The sequence below is a fragment of the Odontesthes bonariensis genome, chromosome 17, assembly GCF_027942865.1.
Source record: "Odontesthes bonariensis isolate fOdoBon6 chromosome 17, fOdoBon6.hap1, whole genome shotgun sequence".
NCBI classification, from domain to species: domain Eukaryota; kingdom Metazoa; phylum Chordata; class Actinopteri; order Atheriniformes; family Atherinopsidae; genus Odontesthes; species Odontesthes bonariensis.
In genome coordinates, this window is record NC_134522.1 from 1017872 (window position 1) to 1037385 (window position 19514).

A 19514-nucleotide genomic window follows, 5' to 3' on the forward strand; every position below is an offset into this window, starting at 1 on the left:
TAGCTCTTCATGTACAGTTCAGTCCTGCATTCAGCCCATCAGAGTGTTTCAGACAGCAGATTTATCATCATGCTGCAGGTTCAGATCATCAGTGTGTGTCAGTGAATGGAAATGTTTCATCAGGATCATGATGTCTGTGCTGCTCCATGCCTCCATCTAGTGGACTGATGGAAGTACAGCAGCTGATCTTTTTACAGCCCAAATGATGGAGAGGAGGATGTGAGCTGCTGTGCAGATGAATGATGTGTGTTTCCTCTGCAGATGAAGGTAGAAAACGGTTTGTAGCATATATGCGACAATAGGCGTTAAGGGGTTAAGAGGAGGACGGACATTAACATTTCCTTTCGTCGTTATGCTGATGACCTCCAGATTTACGTCCCCATTCGGCTGGACGTCTCCGTCCTTCTGCAGCCGTTCATCCTTCATTTGGAAGGAGATAACTCTCGGCCCTTTTGCTTCTCTTAGTTCCTCCTCGGTTAGACATCTTGTTTTTAGAAAGTTCTTTTAAATAAAGAAGCAGGTGAGTGTTGCACCCTTGAAAAGAACTAAAAAAAAAAATCTAAATAGATATTCCCTTTTGTGCAACTTTATTAAACAAAATCACCATTTCGAGCATACAGCGTGTGTTGTTTTCTCTTTCCGTATTAATCACAGGTCGTGAACTTTCAACTCCCATCATGCATTGTGTCGTTCTTAAAGGGGTATTATCATGACAGAAATCTATGAAATAAATTAAAAAAATAAAGTAATTTTAACACATATTTAGCTATAAACCAAATGAATTGTTTTAACTAAATACTAAATAAAATAAATGCTTGCCCAATAAAATAAATATACCTATTAATTGAATATCACGTTCTTAACATATTTTCAGGCCTCTACATGAGCACAGCTGTCAGGACCAGTTTTTATCAGATTTATTGTCAAAGTAGAATCTTATCTGGCTCCAGAAGACCTCGAATAACTTCTTTATTGCAGATAAAAATGCCAAGTCTACCTTATGATAATCGCTGGAAACTATTACCTAACTATTGTCTGCCTCTGTCAAGAACAAATATTCAGTAAGTTTAATAATTCATGGAAATGATTAAATTACCCGGCGCTCAGAACTGAAGAAATGTAAATATATCATTTTTGATTTGATATAAAAGACAAGAAACAGAGAAAGTGCTTAACAAACATTTCATTTAAATAAAAGGTCCAGATTCCAAACAAAGAGACTTGTTTGTTCTCAGCTTTCCTCAGAGTGGCAGCAGGAAGCTGCTGCAGGTTACTTATTGATGAATTACCGTCATATAAAGCTACAGCAGCTGCCCTCTGATCACTTTAAGACTCTTTCACGCTGTGCAGAGTTTCAGAGTGACAGCAGCCCTCAGACACAGAGGACTGGTGTCGGAGAAGGAGCAGAGGATTTCCTCTTCTTCTGCACAGACCTGGTCCAGCAGAGAGCTGCAGAGGGAAGAAGTTCATGGAAGAAGCTGAGTAAGTGACACTTTGATTCATTTAACAAAGTCTCCGAGCAGAGAGAGATTTCCTCTGCTGATGAGACACAAGTCATGTGAGCTGAGAGGAAACGGCACCAATCAGTGTGCTGATGAGGAGCTGCAGCTTGTTAGCAACATGAAATGTTTCCCACTCAGTCTGCTGCTGTTTTCTCCTCCAACAGAGGAACTCTGCCTGGAATGTGCTGTTCACTCACACTCTGTTCATCACTGCTCTCTGAACACTCTCACAGTGAAACTGAGTCCTGATATGAGATCCAGATAAATCCTGGACTGTTGGACTCTGATCCTCAACGTGTTTTATGAAGGATCATAATTCAGGTGTGCTGGAGCCTCTGGGTGTGACCATGTGGACTCATCAGCGGGTTCATATAATAATATATATAATAAAGTTAGATCATATTTAACAGAGAGCAGTGAGCGCCCCCTGGTGGCTCCTGTCAGTCTGCAGTGATCCTGCAGGATGGATTTCTGGAGTCCTGCTGCTACTTATCTGCAGTGTAGCTCTTCATGTACAGTTCAGTCCTGCATTCAGCCCATCAGAGTGTTTCAGACAGCAGATTTATTTATAGACGTAAATTCTGTTGATACCTGAAAGAAAACTCAAAAAAAGAAGAAATTGGTGAATGTGTGAAGTTCTCTTAAATAACTCGTACGCACCACTTAACAGCGTATGAGTGGTTCTTGCATGAGGCCCATTGAGATAACCCCTCCACCATGTTAAGGTGGGGATTCTACGCAGGGGGGTGTGCTGTTTCATTTCGTGCAAATAATAAATATATATTGCAGCAGAAAGAATCAGGAGGAACATGAATATAAAAGGCCCCCATGTGTGAACGCTTAACGCTGTCACTTTAACAGATTGATGAAGCTGTGACTGTTGTGCATCTCATGTGAAAACAGCCTCAGAGTTTCTGTGTGTGTGTGTGTGTGTGTGTGTGTGTGTGTGTGTGTGTGTGTGTGTGTGTGTGTGTGTGTGTGTGCGTGCGTGCGTGCGTGCGTGCGTGCGTGCGTGCGTGCGTGCGTGCGTGCGTGCGTGCGTGTGTGTGTGTGTGTGTGCAGCCTGTCAGGCTGTCTGATCACAGAGGAAGGCTGTGCTTCCCCCCCCACCTGAGAGAGCTGGACCTGAGCTCCAACCATCCAGGAGCCTCAGGAGGGAAGCTGCTGACGGCTGCTCTGAAGGATCCACACACACTCAGGTATGGAGAGGCCTTTATATTTTTACACAGAACCAGTCACAAGTCTGGACACGTCTACCCATTCACTGAGATGTTTCTAAAGTTTTTATTAGTTGCTGTAAATCAAGAAAAATGCCAAGTCTACCTTATGATAATCGCTGGAAACTATTACCTAACTATAACTATTACCTAACTGTCTGCCTCTACCAAGAACAAATATTCAGTACGTTTAATAATTCATGGAAATGATTAAATTACCCGGCGCTCAGAACTGAAGAAATGTAAATATATCATTTTTGATTTGATATAAAAGACAAGAAACAGAGAAAGTGCTTAACAAACATTTCATTTAAATAAAAGGTCCAGATTCCAAACAAAGAGACTTGTTTGTTCTCAGCTTTCCTCAGAGCGGCAGCAGGAAGCTGCTGCGGGTTACTTATTGATGAATTACCGTCATATAAAGCTACAGCAGCTGACCTCTGATCACTTTAAGACTCTTTCACGCTGTGCAGAGTTTCAGAGTGACAGCAGCCCTCAGACACAGAGGACTGGTGTCGGAGAAGGAGCAGAGGATTTCCTCTTCTTCTGCACAGACCTGGTCCAGCAGAGAGCTGCAGAGGGAAGAAGTTCATGAAGAAGCTGAGTAAGTGACACTTTGATTCATTTAACAAAGTCTCCGAGCAGAGAGAGATTTCCTCTGCTGATGAGACACAAGTCATGTGAGCTGAGAGGAAACAGCAACAATCAGTGTGCTGATGAGGAGCTGCAGCTTGTTAGCAACATGAAATGTTTCCCACTCAGTCTGCTGCTGTTTTCTCCTCCAACAGAGGAACTCTGCCTGGAATGTGCTGTTCACTCACACTCTGTTCATCACTGCTCTCTGAACACACTCACAGTGAAACTCAGAGTCCTGATATGAGATCCAGATAAATCCTGGACTGTTGGACTCTGATCCTCAACCTGTTTTATGAAGGATCATAATTCAGGTGTGCTGGAGCCTCTGGGTGTGACCATGTGGACTCATCAGCGGGTTCATATAATAATATATATAATAAAGTTAGATCATATTTAACAGAGAGCAGTGAGTGCCCCCTGGTGGCTCCTGTCAGTCTGCAGTGATCCTGCAGGATGGATTTCTGGAGTCCTGCTGCTACTTATCTGCAGTGTAGCTCTTCATGTACAGTTCAGTCCTGCATTCAGCCCATCAGAGTGTTTCAGACAGCAGATTTATCATCATGCTGCAGGTTCAGATCATCAGTGTGTGTCAGTGAATGGAAATGTTTCATCAGGATCATGATGTCGGTGCTGCTCCATGCCTCCATCTAGTGGACTGATGGAAGTACAGCAGCTGATCCTTTTACAGCCCAAATGATGGAGAGGAGGATGTGAGCTGCTGTGCAGATGAATGATGTGTGTTTCCTCTGCAGATGAAGGTAGAAAGTGTGTGTGAGCTGATGTGAGTTCAGCAGCATGGATCAGAGTGAGGACACTGAAACCTCTCTGTGTGGGGAACATGAGAGCCAGAGCAAAGCTCAGAGGTGAGAGGACCATCTCTAACTGTCCGTGACTCTTCTCCATGTCAGAGCTCAGCACTCACATCACCAAACCACCTTTATTCACAGTAAAAAAAAAGTTAAGTGTTGTGTTAAAGACCAGAACAGCAACAAACTTCTCATGATGCTGGACATGGACCTAAACTTCAACCTGCATCCGGACCAAGCTCTGTCACCAGCTTCATATTTTCTAACGCAGAAACACTTCCCTTCCTGTTCGTCCACCTCGCTGTTCACTACACCTGGAACTGAACCTGAAGAACCAGTTCCTAAAAACAAACCTAATTATTGACCTTCAATTCAATTCAATTCAGTTTTATTTATATAGCGCCAAATACAAAAAATGTCATCTCAAGGCACTTAGATAATAAAGTCCAACTCAAGCCAATTGGAATTCAATTAATTGTTATCATAATTATTCATAAAATAATCAAATTCTTTCATATAGAGCCAATTCAAAAACAGTTTCCTAGCTAAGGAAACCAACAGATTGCACTGAAACTTGTCTTCAGTCCAATCTGCCGTCCTGAGCGTGCCTGAGGCGACTGTGGAGAGAAACGACTCCCTTTGAACAGGAAGAAACCTCTGGCAGAACCAGAACCAGGAAGGGTGGCCATCCGCCTCCACCAGCTGGGGTTTGAGAAGACAGAAAGGGGGGGGTACCTGTTGGGCCTATAGCAGCTTAACTATGGGATGTTTCAGGATCATCTGAGCCATCCCTAACTATAAGCTTTATCAGAAAGGAAAGTTTTAAGCCTCGTCTTAAAGGTAGAGAGGGGCCTGATAACTGAAGGTGTACTTAGTAATTTACTTTTGCATCAGTTTTATTAGTTTTTGTTGCATTATAGAGAACTTTCCGGCTTCTTTTTCTCTGTTAGAGCAAAGATGGAGACACCTGTGGGGCACCCAGAGGACCCTCCACCCCCGGCAGCTGCAGCCCCTTCAGCAGGTAGGAGTCCAGCAGTTTCTGCATGGAGACACCAGTAAGACACATGATGCTCAAACTGACCAATCACAGCTCCGGCTGTTTCTGTGTGGTTCCTTCAGCCTTCAGTTAGCAGTGACTGTTAGACTCTTTAACTACGTTATAAACCCTTAAAGGGACAGTTCGCCTCTTTTGACATGAAGCTGTGTAACATCCCATATCAGCAACATCATTTATGAACATCTTCTTACCCCCTGCTGCGTCCTGTGAGCAGAGTTCCAGCCTCGTTTTGGTGCTGATGAAGGTAGTCCGGCTAGTTGGCTGGGGTTTAAAAAATAAAGCGTTTTGCTTCTCAGAACAATATGCGTTCAACAGAGTAATACATTTGCATCACAAAATGGTTCTCCAGGAAAAAGTCAGACCTCACAATCTCTTGGTGCTATGTTCATGACATCATTCATCACTGACTGTCAGCTTTAAAATGTACAGGGACCCCTGAAGTAGTCATGATTCACACGCATTAGTTTTACATTTCAACAACATTTACTGAAAAGTGAGATTCGTGTTCATGTCTATGACACCTTGCAGAGAGCGAACTCAACAGAATACGAGCGGAGTTTGTGGAGAGGGTCACAGAAGAAATCCTCAAGCAGCTGCTTGATGCCCTCTTAGCAGATCGTGTCTTCAATCGTTTGGAAAAAGAAGCAATAATCGAGGAGAACTCGACCAGAGCAGATCGGGCACGAAAACTCATCGATGATGTAGGAAAAAAAGGAGAGGAAGCCAGCAGGAAGATGATGGAACATCTTCAAAAATTAGACCCTACACTTTCCTCTCAGCTGGGTTTGTTGTCTGGCCCATCAGCACAAACAGGTAAGGCCACATATTTCTGTTATAAGGGCTTATATTTTTATATTCAGTTATATTGACCAAATTAGTCTTTTGGACTAATAATTTAAACATCTCTTAAAGAGCTGACATCCCTTAGGGCCCTTTAAGACCAAGGGTGACATGTGCTTAGCCTTAGTTCAGCACACTGGTTGCAAATCACAGAGCAAAATAGACACATTATGTTGTTGTTGGCACTTATTTTTTTCACTTGGAGTGTTGTTAGTGGGATTATCTTCTTGTTTTTCTTGGTTTGTGTTGTTCTTATGGTTGGTAGTTTGTGGAAAAGTTGTGTTGGGGTTTTTCTGAGGAAAGGCCTTGAGTTGCTTCCCTTACTGAGAGCTTTGAGTTGGGTGTGTGATTCACAACTCCAAATGTTTTACACCAAACTGCTACAAGTGGTTTTGTTATCGGGTTTGCAGACATGTGATCCTCCCCATCTACACTGAGTGTTAGAATGAATTGATAGGGACAAAAACATCGAAATTATTTGTGTCTTTCATTTGCAATAATAGCTTATATTCATGACTGTAACTAAGACAAGTGTCTCATCAGAGACTGGGGGAAATTTAGCTTTAAAGGCACGTGACTTCAGACTTTATTTTCTTTATATTTACGCTCCATACGCTGCTCAGTAACAGGAAATCTTCTTATCTTCCATTTTGTCATTCAGAGCTTCTTCACGGGTGTCAACCCAAACTCAAGTCTGCTCTGAAGAAGAAGTTCCAGCGTGTGTTTGAGGGGATTCCTGAAGCAGGAAAGAAAACCCCTCTGAGTCAGATCTACACAGAGCTCTACATCACAGAGGGAGGGGTCAATGATGAACATGAGGTCAGACAGATCGAAGCAGCATCCAGGAAAGCAGGCAGAGCAGAAACAGCCATCAGACAGGAAGACATCTTTAAAGGCCCACCTGGAGATGACCCAATCAGAACCGTGCTGACAAAGGGAGTGGCTGGCATTGGGAAAACAGTCTTAACACAGAAGTTCACTCTGGACTGGGCTGAAGGCAAAGCCAACCAGGACATCCAGCTCATGTTTCCATTCACTTTCAGACAGCTGAATGTGCTGAGAGAGAGAAAGTTCAGCTTGGTGGAGCTTGTTCATCACTTCTTTACTGAGACCAAAGCAGCAGGAATCTGCAGCTTTGAACAGTTCCAGGTTGTGTTCATCTTTGACGGTCTGGATGAGTTTCGACTTCCTCTGGACTTCCACAGCAAGGAGCCCCTGACTGATGCTACAGAGCCCACCTCAGTGGCTGTGCTGCTGACTAACCTCATCAGGGGGGAGCTGCTTCCCTCTGCTCGCCTCTGGATAACCACACGACCCGCAGCAGCCAATCAGATCCCTTCTGACTGCGTTGACATGGTGACAGAGGTCAGAGGGTTCACTGACCCACAGAAGGAGGAGTACTTCAGGAACAGATTCACAGATAAGGAGCTAGCAACCAAAATAATCTCCCACATCCAGACATCCCGAAGCCTCCACATCATGTGCCACATCCCGGTCTTCTGCTGGATCACTGCTACAGTTCTGGAGAAAGTGTTGGAAACCAGAGAGGGAGCAGAGCTGCCCAGCACCCTGACTGAGATGTACATCCACTTCCTGGTGGTTCAGGCCAAAGTGAAGAATGTGAAATATCATGAGAAAGCTGCGACAGATGCAGCCTGGAGTCCAGAGAGCAGGAAGATGATTGAGTCTCTGGGAAAACTGGCTTTTGAGCAGCTGCAGAAAGGAAAGCTGATCTTCTATGAATCAGACCTGACAGAGTGTGGCATCGATATCTCAGCAGCCTCAGTGTACTCAGGAGTGTTCACACAGATCTTTAGAGAGGAGAGCGGGCTGTACCAGGATAAGGTGTTCTGCTTCATCCATCTGAGTGTTCAGGAGTTTCTGGCTGCTCTTCATGTGCATCTGACCTTCAGCAACTCTGGACTCAACCTGCTGAAGCAGCAAACAAGCCCCTGGTGGCCTGAATGGTTCAATAAACAAGGTCTGAAACATCTCCATCAGAGTGCTGTGGACCAGGCCTTAGAGAGTCCAAACGGACACCTGGACCTGTTCCTCCGCTTCCTCCTGGGTCTTTCCCTGCAGACCAATCAGAGGCTCCTACGAGACCTGCTGACACAGACAGGAAGTAGCTCACAGACCAATCAGGAAACAGTCGATTACATCAAGAAGAAGATCATCAGTAAGAATCTGTCTGCAGAGAGAAGCATCAATCTGTTCCACTGTCTGAATGAACTGAATGATCGTTCTCTGGTGGAGGAGATCCAACAGGCCCTGAGTTCAGGAAGTCTCTCCTCAGATAAACTGTCTCCTGCTCAGTGGTCAGCTCTGGTCTTCATCTTACTGTCATCAGGAAAAGATCTGGATGTGTTTAACCTGAGGAAATACTCTGCTTCAGAGGAGGCTCTTCTGAGGCTGCTGCCAGTGGTCAAAGCCTCCAAGAAGGCTGTGTACGTACAACATAGATATATTTCTTTTTAAATACATTCTTTACTTATTAACAGAGAAAAAAACTCTATTTAGTTTATTTTATTTGATGTTTTTACTTTATTTCCATAGACGTATAAACAGAAACAAACAGGGAAACAGAATTCTTCCACTAAAGAAATTCAAATGTAGTTTAATTGATTAGTCGATCAAGTTATTTCCTTCCATCTCATTTCCTCCTCAGACTGAGTCGCTGTAACCTCTCAGAGAGAAGCTGTGCAGCTCTGTCCTCAGTTCTCAGCTCAGAGTCCTCCAGCCTGACAGAACTGGACCTGAGTAACAACAAAAAGCTGCAGGATTCAGGAGTGCAGCAGCTTTCTGCTGGACTGAAGAGTCCAAACTGCAGACTGGAAAAACTCGGGTAAGGATTCATGAGCTTTCCAGCTGAGAGCTGATATAATTCTGGCTTAAATGGATTAAAAACAGCTTCCAGGTACCTTGATCAATGAAACGGGTTGATCTGTTCTGCCTTTTGATTATCTGGCTTAAATAACTCTGATAATGAAATATAACGCACACAGTTTAAAGACATACCAAAGTGCTCTTTCACTCCTTTGCATTCCTGTAGATTTGTCCTAAAACACAGATCCATCACATACCCAAAGTAAACTACTTTACAGAAATATGAGCTGTTTTTCCTCTGAATGTGAGCATCAAACCTCCTTTAAATGTGGACACACTGCACTGGAACAGAGGGATGATGTCTGTATGGTTATTTGGTTTGAGGTGAACCTGAGCCTTTGTGAATTAGACAGATGTGCAGCCTCTGGTTTGCTGCCATTTAACGGGCAACAAAGCCACAGAATCCTTCAGTGAATCAGAAGCTGAATGTATTTCCCAAACACACAGAATCCTTCTAAGTGTTACTGGAAGTGAATAAGACATGTTTGAACACACTGGGGAACAAATCATGTCCAGGTGACTTTTATTAACAGATGCCTGTAGATGACTAAAATCAGGATCTGCAAGTCCTGCTGCTCACCAAGTCTGACTCCTAATATTAAAATGGAACATAAAGGATATTTTACAGCTTTTTATCAGACTAAATGTAGAAGCTGTCCAAAAGCAGCTCCACACAGTCCACAGAAATGTTGCTGCTTTTATCAGATATTTCCTCCCCAGACTCCTCAGAGTCATGCTGACTGCATGTTTTCACTATGTCAGGAAAATGAATAAGAATACTCAGGAATACTGTCTGAAGTTCCAAAGCAGAGGACATTAATTCTCCTGCAGCAAGGGAAGGTTTACATACAGAAGCTGTGATGCAAATGTTCAGAGATGCAGAGTTCTCAGGAAGCTTTTATAGGCCAGAGAAGACGGATGCATGAGACATTTCCTTCTGTCCTGCTGGGAGCAGATAGTGGTGCTGGTACCGCCCAGGCTGTGGGACACTCAGTTCTTAGAGCGGACAGCGGTGATCTCCAGAGTGCAGCTATTAATCTCATGCATGCGGCAACATAAGCAGTTACACACAAGCAGAAATGATAATGTGAGCATAAAGGATCAGATTTTTTCTGTCACAGTACGTCCTGAAGTGTAGATTTAGTTTTGCTGTCCGTTATGAACATGAAGATGAATCTTTAAAAATAAATAAATAACCAAAGTGCAGTTTAAGCTTTTTAAACTCTATAACGGGAGTGAACCGGGCTTAGACCATACAGTGGGATGACATCATAGACGCGTGTATAGAAAGCCCCCGATAGCCCCAAATAACAACAACATGGCAGCTCTGAGCTAACAGGGCAATAGTACGCGTTCATTCAGTCATTGGTCTTAAAGTATTGGTGAAATAAAGACAGATAATGCCTTATTTAGAGGCCGTATTGTCTGCCCTGTTCACTCCGGCAAAACAGCTGACTGTCAGTGTGAGAAGATGCTTTGCTCACATGGTGTTCTTAACAGAGAAAAAAAACTCTATTTAGCTTCTTTTATTTGATGTTTTTACTTTATTTCCATAGACGTATAAACAAAAACAAACAGGGAAACAGAATTCTTCCACTTAAGAAATTCAAATGTATTTTAATTGATTAATTGATCAAGTTATTTCCTTCCATCTCATTTCCTCCTCAGACTGAGTTACTGTAACCTCTCAGAGAGAAGCTGTGCAGCTCTGTCCTCAGTTCTCAGCTCAGAGTCCTCCAGCCTGACAGAACTGGACCTGAGTAACAACAACAAGCTGCAGGATTCAGGAGTGCAGCAGCTTTCTGCTGGACTGAAGAGTCCAAACTGCAGACTGGAAAAACTCAGGTAAGGATTCATGAGCTTTCCAGCTGAGAGCTGATATAATTCTGGCTTAAATGGATTAAAAACAGCTTCCAGGTACCTTGATCAATGAAACGGGTTGATCTGTTCTGCCTTTTGATTATCTGGCTTAAATAACTCTGATAATGAAATATAACGCACACAGTTTAAAGACATACCAAAGTGCTCTTTCACTCCTTTGCATTCCTGTAGATTTGTCCTAAAACACAGATCCATCACATACCCAAAGTAAACTACTTTACAGAAATATGAGCTGTTTTTCCTCTGAATGTGAGCATCAAACCTCCTTTAAATGTGGACACACTGCACTGGAACAGAGGGATGATGTCTGTATGGTTATTTGGTTTGAGGTGAACCTGAGCCTTTGTGAATTAGACAGATGTGCAGCCTCTGGTTTGCTGCCATTTAACGGGCAACAAAGCCACAGAATCCTTCAGTGAATCAGAAGCTGAATGTGTTTCCCAAACACACAGAATCCTTCTAAGTGTTACTGGAAGTGAATAAGACATGTTTGAACACACTGGGGAACAAATCATGTCCAGGTGCCTTTTATTAACAGATGCCTGTAGATGACTAAAATCAGGATCTGCAAGTCCTGCTGCTCACCAAGTCTGACTCCTAATATTAAAATGGAACATAAAGGATATTTTACAGCTTTTTATCAGACTAAATGTAGAAGCTGTCCAAAAGCAGCTCCACACAGTCCACAGAAATGTTGCTGCTTTTATCAGATATTTCCTCCCCAGACTCCTCAGAGTCATGCTGACTGCATGTTTTCAGCATGTCAGGAAAATGAATAAGAATACTCAGGAATACTGTCTGAAGTTCCAAAGCAGAGGACATTAATTCTCCTGCAGCAAGGGAAGGTTTACATACAGAAGCTGTGATGCAAATGTTCAGAGATGCAGAGTTCTCAGGAAGCTTTTATAGGCCAGAGAAGACGGATGCATGAGACATTTCCTTCTGTCCTGCTGGGAGCAGATAGTGGTGCTGGTACCGCCCAGGCTGTGGGACACTCAGTTCTTAGAGCGGACAGCGGTGATCTCCAGAGTGCAGCTATTAATCTCATGCATGCGGCAACATAAGCAGTTACACACAAGCAGAAATGATCATGTGAGCATAAAGGATCAGATGTTTTCTATCACAGTACGTCCTGAAGTGTAGATTTAGTTTTGCTGTCCGTTTGAACATGAAACTTTAAGAATAAATAAATAAATTACCAAAGTGCAGTTTAAGCTTTTTAAACTCTATAACGGGAGTGAACCGGGCTTAGACCATACAGTGGGATGACATCATCGACCCGTGTATAGAAAGCCCCGATAGCCCCAAATAACAACAACATGGCAGCTCTGAGCTAACAGGGCAATAGTACGCGTTCATTCAGTCATTGGTCTTAAAGTATTGGTGAAATAAAGACAGATAATGCCTTATTTAGAGGCCGTATTGTCTGCCCTGTTCACTCCGGCAAAACAGCCGACTGTCAGTGTGAGAAGATGCTTTGCTCACATGGTGTTCTTAACAGAGAAAAAACTCTATTTAGCTTCTTTTATTTGATGTTTTTACTTTATTTCCATAGACGTATAAACAGAAACAAACAGGGAAACAGAATTCTTCCACTAATCAAATTTAAATGTAGTTTAATTGATTAATCGATCAAGTTATTTCCTTCCATCTCATTTCCTCCTCAGACTGAGTCTCTGTAACCTCTCAGAGAGAAGCTGTGCAGCTCTGTCCTCAGTTCTCAGCTCAGAGTCCTCCAGCCTGACACAACTGGACCTGAGTAAGAACAAGCTGCAGGATTCAGGAGTGCAGCAGCTTTCTGCTGGACTGAAGAGTCCAAACTGCAGACTGGAAAAACTCAGGTAAGGATTCATGAGCTTTCCAGCTGAGAGCTGATATAATTCTGGCTTAAATGGATTAAAAACAGCTTCCAGGTACCTTGATCAATGAAACGGGTTGATCTGTTCTGCCTTTTGATTATCTGGCTTAAATAACTCTGATAATGAAATATAACGCACACAGTTTAAAGACATACCAAAGTGCTCTTTCACTCCTTTGCATTCCTGTAGATTTGTCCTAAAACACAGATCCATCACATACCCAAAGTAAACTACTTTACAGAAATATGAGCTGTTTTCCCTCTGAATCTGAGCATCAAACCTCCTTTAAATGTGGACACACTGCACTGGAACAGAGGGATGATATCTGTATGGTTATTTGGTATGAGGTGAACCTGAGCCTTTGTGAATTAGACACATGTGCAGCCTCTGGTTTGCTGCCATTTAACGGGCAACAAAGCCACAGAATCCTTCAGTGAATCAGAAGCTGAATGTATTTCCCAAACACACAGAATCCTTCTAAGTGTTACTGGAAGTGAATAAGACATGTTTGAACACACTGGGGAACAAATCATGTCCAGGTGCCTTTTATTAACAGATGCCTGTAGATGACTAAAATCAGGATCTGCAAGTCCTGCTGCTCACCAAGTCTGACTCCTAATATTAAAATGGAACATAAAGGATATTTTACAGCTTTTTATCAGACTAAATGTAGAAGCTGTCCAAAAGCAGCTCCACACAGTCCACAGAAATGTTGCTGCTTTTATCAGATATTTCCTCCCCAGACTCCTCAGAGTCATGCTGACTGCATGTTTTCAGCATGTCAGGAAAATGAATAAGAATACTCAGGAATACTGTCTGAAGTTCCAAAGCAGAGGACATTAATTCTCCTGCAGCAAGGGAAGGTTTACATACAGAAGCTGTGATGCAAATGTTCAGAGATGCAGAGTTCTCAGGAAGCTTTTATAGGCCAGAGAAGACGGATGCATGAGACATTTCCTTCTGTCCTGCTGGGAGCAGATAGTGGTGCTGGTACCGCCCAGGCTGTGGGACACTCACTTCTTAGAGCGGACAGTGGTGATCTCCAGAGTGCAGCTATTAATCTCATGCATGCGGCAACATAAGCAGTTACACACAAGCAGAAATGATCATGTGAGCATAAAGGATCAGATGTTTTCTATCACAGTACGTCCTGAAGTGTAGATTTAGTTTTGCTGTCCGTTTGAACATGAAACTTTAAAAATAAATAAATAACCAAAGTGCAGTTTAAGCTTTTTAAACTCTATAACGGGAGTGAACCGGGCTTAGACCATACAGGGGGATGACATCATCGACGCGTGTATAGAAAGCCCCCGATAGCCCCAAATAACAACAGCATGGCAGCTCTGAGCTAACAGGGCAATAGTACGCGTTCATTCAGTCATTGGTCTTAAAGTATTGGTGAAATAAAGACAGATAATGCCTTATTTAGAGGCCGTATTGTCTGCCCTGTTCACTCCGGCAAAACAGCCGACTGTCAGTGTGAGAAGATGCTTTGCTCACATGGTGTTCTTTGCTGAGCTGAGATCATCAGTAACAAAACAGGATGAGCCGACAACAGCAGAAGATACATCTCTTAGTTTCTGCTTTGGTAGCGAGCATCTGTACTGATCTGCTCATTAGTCCAGTGTTTGGATTTCCTGAAGATGAGTCTCTCAGTGGAGCTGCTGCCGGCTGTGTTTCTGTCTGCTGCTAAATCATGTGACTCTGATGGAAGCTGTGAGGTTTAAAGACTGAATGGAAACACTGAACTGAACACTCTGACTCCTCTTGACTTCAGCTTTGTAGCTTCCTGCTGGAGATGGGGGAGGTCTCCCAACCATCAGCCTCAAACTGCACTGATTCTGATAGTTAGTCAAAGCGTCCATCAGCATCCATTAATCAGCCAAACTGATCAATCAGTCCACCTCTGGATGCTTCCAACACTTTTCTAAGGCTCTGTAATGTTTGCACTGACTGAAATATTCAAACACAACAAGTCACAGTAACAAGTTCTGCTGCTGTCCACTCTTTAAAGAAGTTTGATTCCATGATTCCATTAAACATCACTGCAGCATGTTTTTGTGCCTTTAACCTTCAATAAAACAGTGAACCTGATCTCCATTTCTATCAGTTTGTTCCCATTTGCTCCAAAGTTGCTCCTGACATGTTTGTTTTCTGTGAAACTTGAATCATTTGGCTGCACAACATGAGTTTGTATGGATGGAGCCACTGGTGGAGCTGGCAGAGTGTAAGAGCTGAAGTCACTCCGTCTTTATTGAAGCAGCAGCATGTTGTCATTAATATTAATGAGAGCTCTTTTTCACTTGTTCTGTTGGACTGTTTTAACCTGCATCCTGTTGGCTTCAGCTCACATGTTTTAATCTTTATTCAGATTGATGTACTGCAGGTTGTCAGAGGTCAGCTGTGCTTCTCTGGGCTCAGCTCTGAAGTCCAACCCCTCCCATCTGACAGAACTGGACCTGAGGGGGAACAACCTGAAGGAATCAGATGTGAAGGAGCTGTCTGATCTTGTGAAGAGTCCACACAACAAACTGCAGACTCTGAGGTCAGTAGAGGGTTGGAGGTCCATGCAGCTCTCAGCTGTATTTTATTAGACTTTATTTATTATTTATTACATTATATTTATTAAAGCTGATGGCAGCTGAGGAAGAGATGCTCTGAAACACTCCTTTATCTCCTCTCTTCTCTCTTCTCTCTACAGGTGGGAGTGATGAACAGGCCGATGTGAGCAGAGAGGATGAAGCAGCAGCAGCTTGTGTGCAGAGAGACTCTGACTGATGATGATGATGATGATGATGATGATGATGATGGTGATGATGATGGTGATGATGATGATGATGATGATGATGATGATGATGATGATGATGATGATGGTATTCTGTGTTTTTCTTCCTTTGCGATAATATTGTTAAAGTTGGGTTAGAAATGATCAGTAATGGAAACGATCCATAAACCTTCAGTTCCGTCTGAACTTAAAGAACAGCCGCAGTCTAAAGTTTGACACCTGTTTTATTCTCTCGGCTTCATTTTCTGCCTTTAAACACGGACTTTTAATCTGTAAATCTTTCATCTTTTAATCTTTAAATCCATCAGTGGAAATGAGAAGCTGTCGGTGTGATTCAGTCAGAGACGACTGAGCTGATGGAAACATTTATTATTATTATTATTATTATTATTATTATTATTATTACAAACAAAGAAGAGGAACAGACTGAAGCCCAACTCGGCTGAAATGATCTTGTTGTTAAATAAACATCTTTGAACCTTTTTTAATTAATTTGATCAAATGCTTTGAAACACTGAACTATTTCTCCACAATGGCTTCATATTGATTCAGTGGTTCAGAAAGCTTCAGTTTCTCCATCACTGGCAAAGATTCATAGACCAGAGGTCCGTTTCACGTAGCAGGTTTAGTGAAAACTCTGAGTAGGTTAACCCTGAAATGAGGGAAACTCTGAGTTTTCCGTTTCACAAAGGGAGGTAACCCAACCCCGAGAAAGAGGGGTAACTCTAGCCTGTTTCACAAAGAGAGGTAACTTAACCTCACGGTCAGTTACCGTAGTAACAGACTTTCTGAACCTAACCTGGTCGGGACCAGGTTTTATTCAAGAAACCTCGAGTTTCTCTCTGTCTCCGCCCTCTTTCAGCCATTTGATTTCCTCATTCATTCAGTCAGCAGAGCGAGTTCTTCTACTTCTATAAGTCCATCAGGCACAGCAGGAGGCGACTTTTTTCACGAACATGTCCTTTTGACAATGATCCCGTGGATGAAGGTGCAGCATTATTGCGCAGAGAAATAAATATTCCTCGGAGATGGTTATCAGACCGCGCATAGATTTTTGCATTTACAGACAATTATCTTTTTGAGCGGCACCATCAGAATGTGTTGGGACAAAAGAAAAAAAAGACATAAAAGACAAATAAATATTTGTATGAATAGGCTTAAAAAAGACATATATAGGCCTATTATGTTTTATAAAGGCACTCGTGTCTTGGGGGTGGATTCCCTCCGGGGACTCCCTCAGCCACTGGCCTCCCGTTAGAGGTGGCGGTGCTGGGCACCACCCGTTTTACGGGCATCTGCCTTCTTTCTGTTGGCTCAGTAGAAGTCTGTGTTAGTTTAAATAGGCTTAATTATTTCACAGAACATGATATAGATGATGACTCTAAATTGTCCTTGGGAGTGAGTGTGAGCGTGTATGGTTGTTTGTCTCGTTTGTCTCTGTGTGGCCCTGTGATGGACTGGCGGCCTGTCCAGGGTGTACCCCGCCTCTTGCCCATTGACCGCTGGGATAGGCTCCAGCCCCCCCGCGACCCGACTGACGGATTCAGCGGTGTATAGATAATGGATGGATGGATGGATGGTATAGATGAGAAGACATAGTTTATGTGTGTGAAAACAGCATTATGTTGGGAATAAAATAACTGCACAGTCAAATAGCCACTTAATATTTACTTTACAGTGTAAAACATGATCAAAATGAGGAACCTCCATGCCGAGGTCTCACCTGTTTGAACAATGTTTTTATATTTCATCTTAAACTGCTGCCAAGTGTGCTTCTCCCCTGCGGGATTGCACCTAAATGAAATAAATGAATGGGCTACCATTCAAGCAGTTTCCCTGTAATATTATTGTGATTGCAAAGGACTACATTTAAACTTACACTTTTGCTGCTGCAGCGGTGTTGCACTTATTTCTAAAAACGTATTGAAACTCGCCGTATGAGCGCATTAAGATTTCCAATTCGAGGTTGGTGAAAAACGTAGCCCCTCCTCTTCCCCGTTGCCATGGTGACTCGTCGAATCGGGGCTCCATTGATGCTGGCTTTTTAAAGTTGTGGTGCACGCGCTAAACTCAAGGTCCTACTCAGAGTTGATTAAACTCACTCAAATCAGCGTTTCTGGAACCGAAAACTCAGGGTTTTCTATCTCAGAGTAGATCAACTCAGAGATCAGGAATAGACTCAGAGTTGGTTGAACCTGCTACGTGAAACGGACCAAAGATATTCAAGGTTTCTACCACAAGAACTACATCAAAACTTTGTAGAAACTTATGGATACATATTACAATAGAAGGTGTGAACAGAGGAAGCAGAACTTAATCAGAGGAGCTGTGTCAGTCTGCCCTGACAGGCCGCAGGATCATTTAAAACCTCTTGAACTTGTTAAAATGGTTCTCCGGAACATTTTTGGCTTTGTTTGGTGCTGAGTTCCAGCTCATCTTGTTCTGTCTTCTCTTCGCCTTATCATCCGTGCAACATTTGATTGACCAGGAGCACAGCCAAGGCCATCAATTCCCCAAGAAAACACGTAAGCACGGTTTATGTAACCTCTCTGCTTTCTGTTATAACTGACAGGTGCAAACACATGTCCATAAATCCGGCTGAGACTTCATCAAACCTTCCACACATAAAAGCCCAAATGTTCTGGATGTGGCACCAACAGAACCAGGAGCTTTAAACCTTTAAAGGGAACTGAAGGTGAGATTTACAGTGAAAGACTTCAGGCTTCGGTTCCTAACACCCTGAAGGCTGCAGCCCCAACACACACCGTTGCTTCAGAAATGTCACCGTATGCAAATGGTTCTCTTTAACTGGCTGTTCTCACAGCTTTAAGACGGCTCCAGCAGGAAGATTGAAACAAAAGAAAATGAAAGGAAATGAAAAGAAAAGAAAAGAAAAGAAAGGAAACGAAAGGAAAGGAAAGGAAAGGAAAGGAAAGGAAAGGAAAGGAAAGGAAAAGAAAGGAAAAGAAAGGAAAAGAAAGGAAAGGAAAGGAAAGGAAAGGTAAGGTATATAAAGGATTTCCATGATGCTCAGACTTTAAACTCAGATCCTGTCTCAGTGTTGTGCCTCTGCTTATTACTGTATATGCTCCCAGGAACAGGAAGAAGGAGTTTTACACCTCAGACGCCCTGATATATGCTCCCAGGAGTTTTACACAATATGGAAGCATTAAATTACTTATTTTTGTCTCACTTTTATTAGATTGTTATCTGTGCATTTGAGTAAATTGTGTTTCTTAATTGCCTGCTTCACAAACTTCTGGATATTATTTGACATTAAAACTCTGCATGCAGACCAGAATCCAGTCATAAACGTAGTCATTTAACATGGTTTTATTTGTTCTATGACCTTTCAGCACACAGCCAGATAAATAAATCTGTTCACTTAGTCAGTGTGGAGCCAACTTCATTTTGGGGACCAAAAAAAGTTCCTATAAAGATTAAATTACTCAGAGACTTTGTTTAGGATCGAATCGATGGTTTGTTTTCTGTTTATGGTTGATATTTCTCAGCCAACACTGACACCCTGTGGTCACCTTTGGTACTGCACTGTGTTGGAGCTCATGGGGAGAAAATGTTGGTTTTAACAGCTCTATTATCTCCTGTATGAGTGTGTCACAGGAAGCAGAATCCTGATCAACCGTCCCAGTTTTCACTCATCTTCATAGTTTGACAAACATTCACAGATCAGAAATCACTGACATTTCAGGGAATGTGCTGCGTTTAAGGCGAAACACGGCAGGCAAAAACAGGGATTTTTCATGCAGTGGTTAAATTTTTAGATTTTGGGCCAGTCTACTCCTTCAATATGTGTTATTTCAAAACATAAATTAAAATGTTTATTTCATCACATTTTGTTTAAGCGCGGCAGTACGTTTTGCCCAAATTGACCAAAAATGAATTCCCCTATTTAAATCTTTAAATGCCGTTTTCTCAAAATCATTTTTTTGTATTTTTCCAGTATCAATATCTCAGCCTATGGAGCACCTACTAACACCAAACTTTCCAGTTATACACTCAGCAGTATTCTGAAGATATTTACAGA

General features: G+C 42.5%; 1 protein-coding gene across 1 annotated transcript; it reads left to right on the forward strand.

Annotated features, from left to right (window-relative positions):
* Positions 1-1327: 1327 nt before the first annotated feature.
* LOC142366381 (NLR family CARD domain-containing protein 3-like) lies at positions 1328-15887 on the forward strand. Its single transcript, XM_075448248.1, has 10 exons — positions 1328-1482; positions 4108-4218; positions 5112-5182; positions 5747-6031; positions 6720-8505; positions 8727-8903; positions 10613-10789; positions 12493-12666; positions 15056-15229; positions 15386-15887. Exons 2-10 carry the CDS (start codon positions 4151-4153, stop codon positions 15393-15395), a joined length of 2922 nt encoding a protein of 973 aa, XP_075304363.1. The 5' UTR covers positions 1328-1482; positions 4108-4150; the 3' UTR covers positions 15396-15887.
* The last annotated feature ends 3627 nt before the right edge of the window (positions 15888-19514 follow it).

Coding starts and splice junctions, on each gene's coding strand:
- LOC142366381 (XM_075448248.1), top strand. CDS start 4,151: ATGGATCAGAGTGAGGACACTGAAACCTCTCTGTGTGGGGAACATGAG. Junction 8,506..8,726: donor AAAGCCTCCAAGAAGGCTGT/GTACGTACAACA, acceptor TTTCCTCCTCAG/ACTGAGTCGCTGTAACCTCT. Junction 12,667..15,055: donor TGCAGACTGGAAAAACTCAG/GTAAGGATTCAT, acceptor ATCTTTATTCAG/ATTGATGTACTGCAGGTTGT.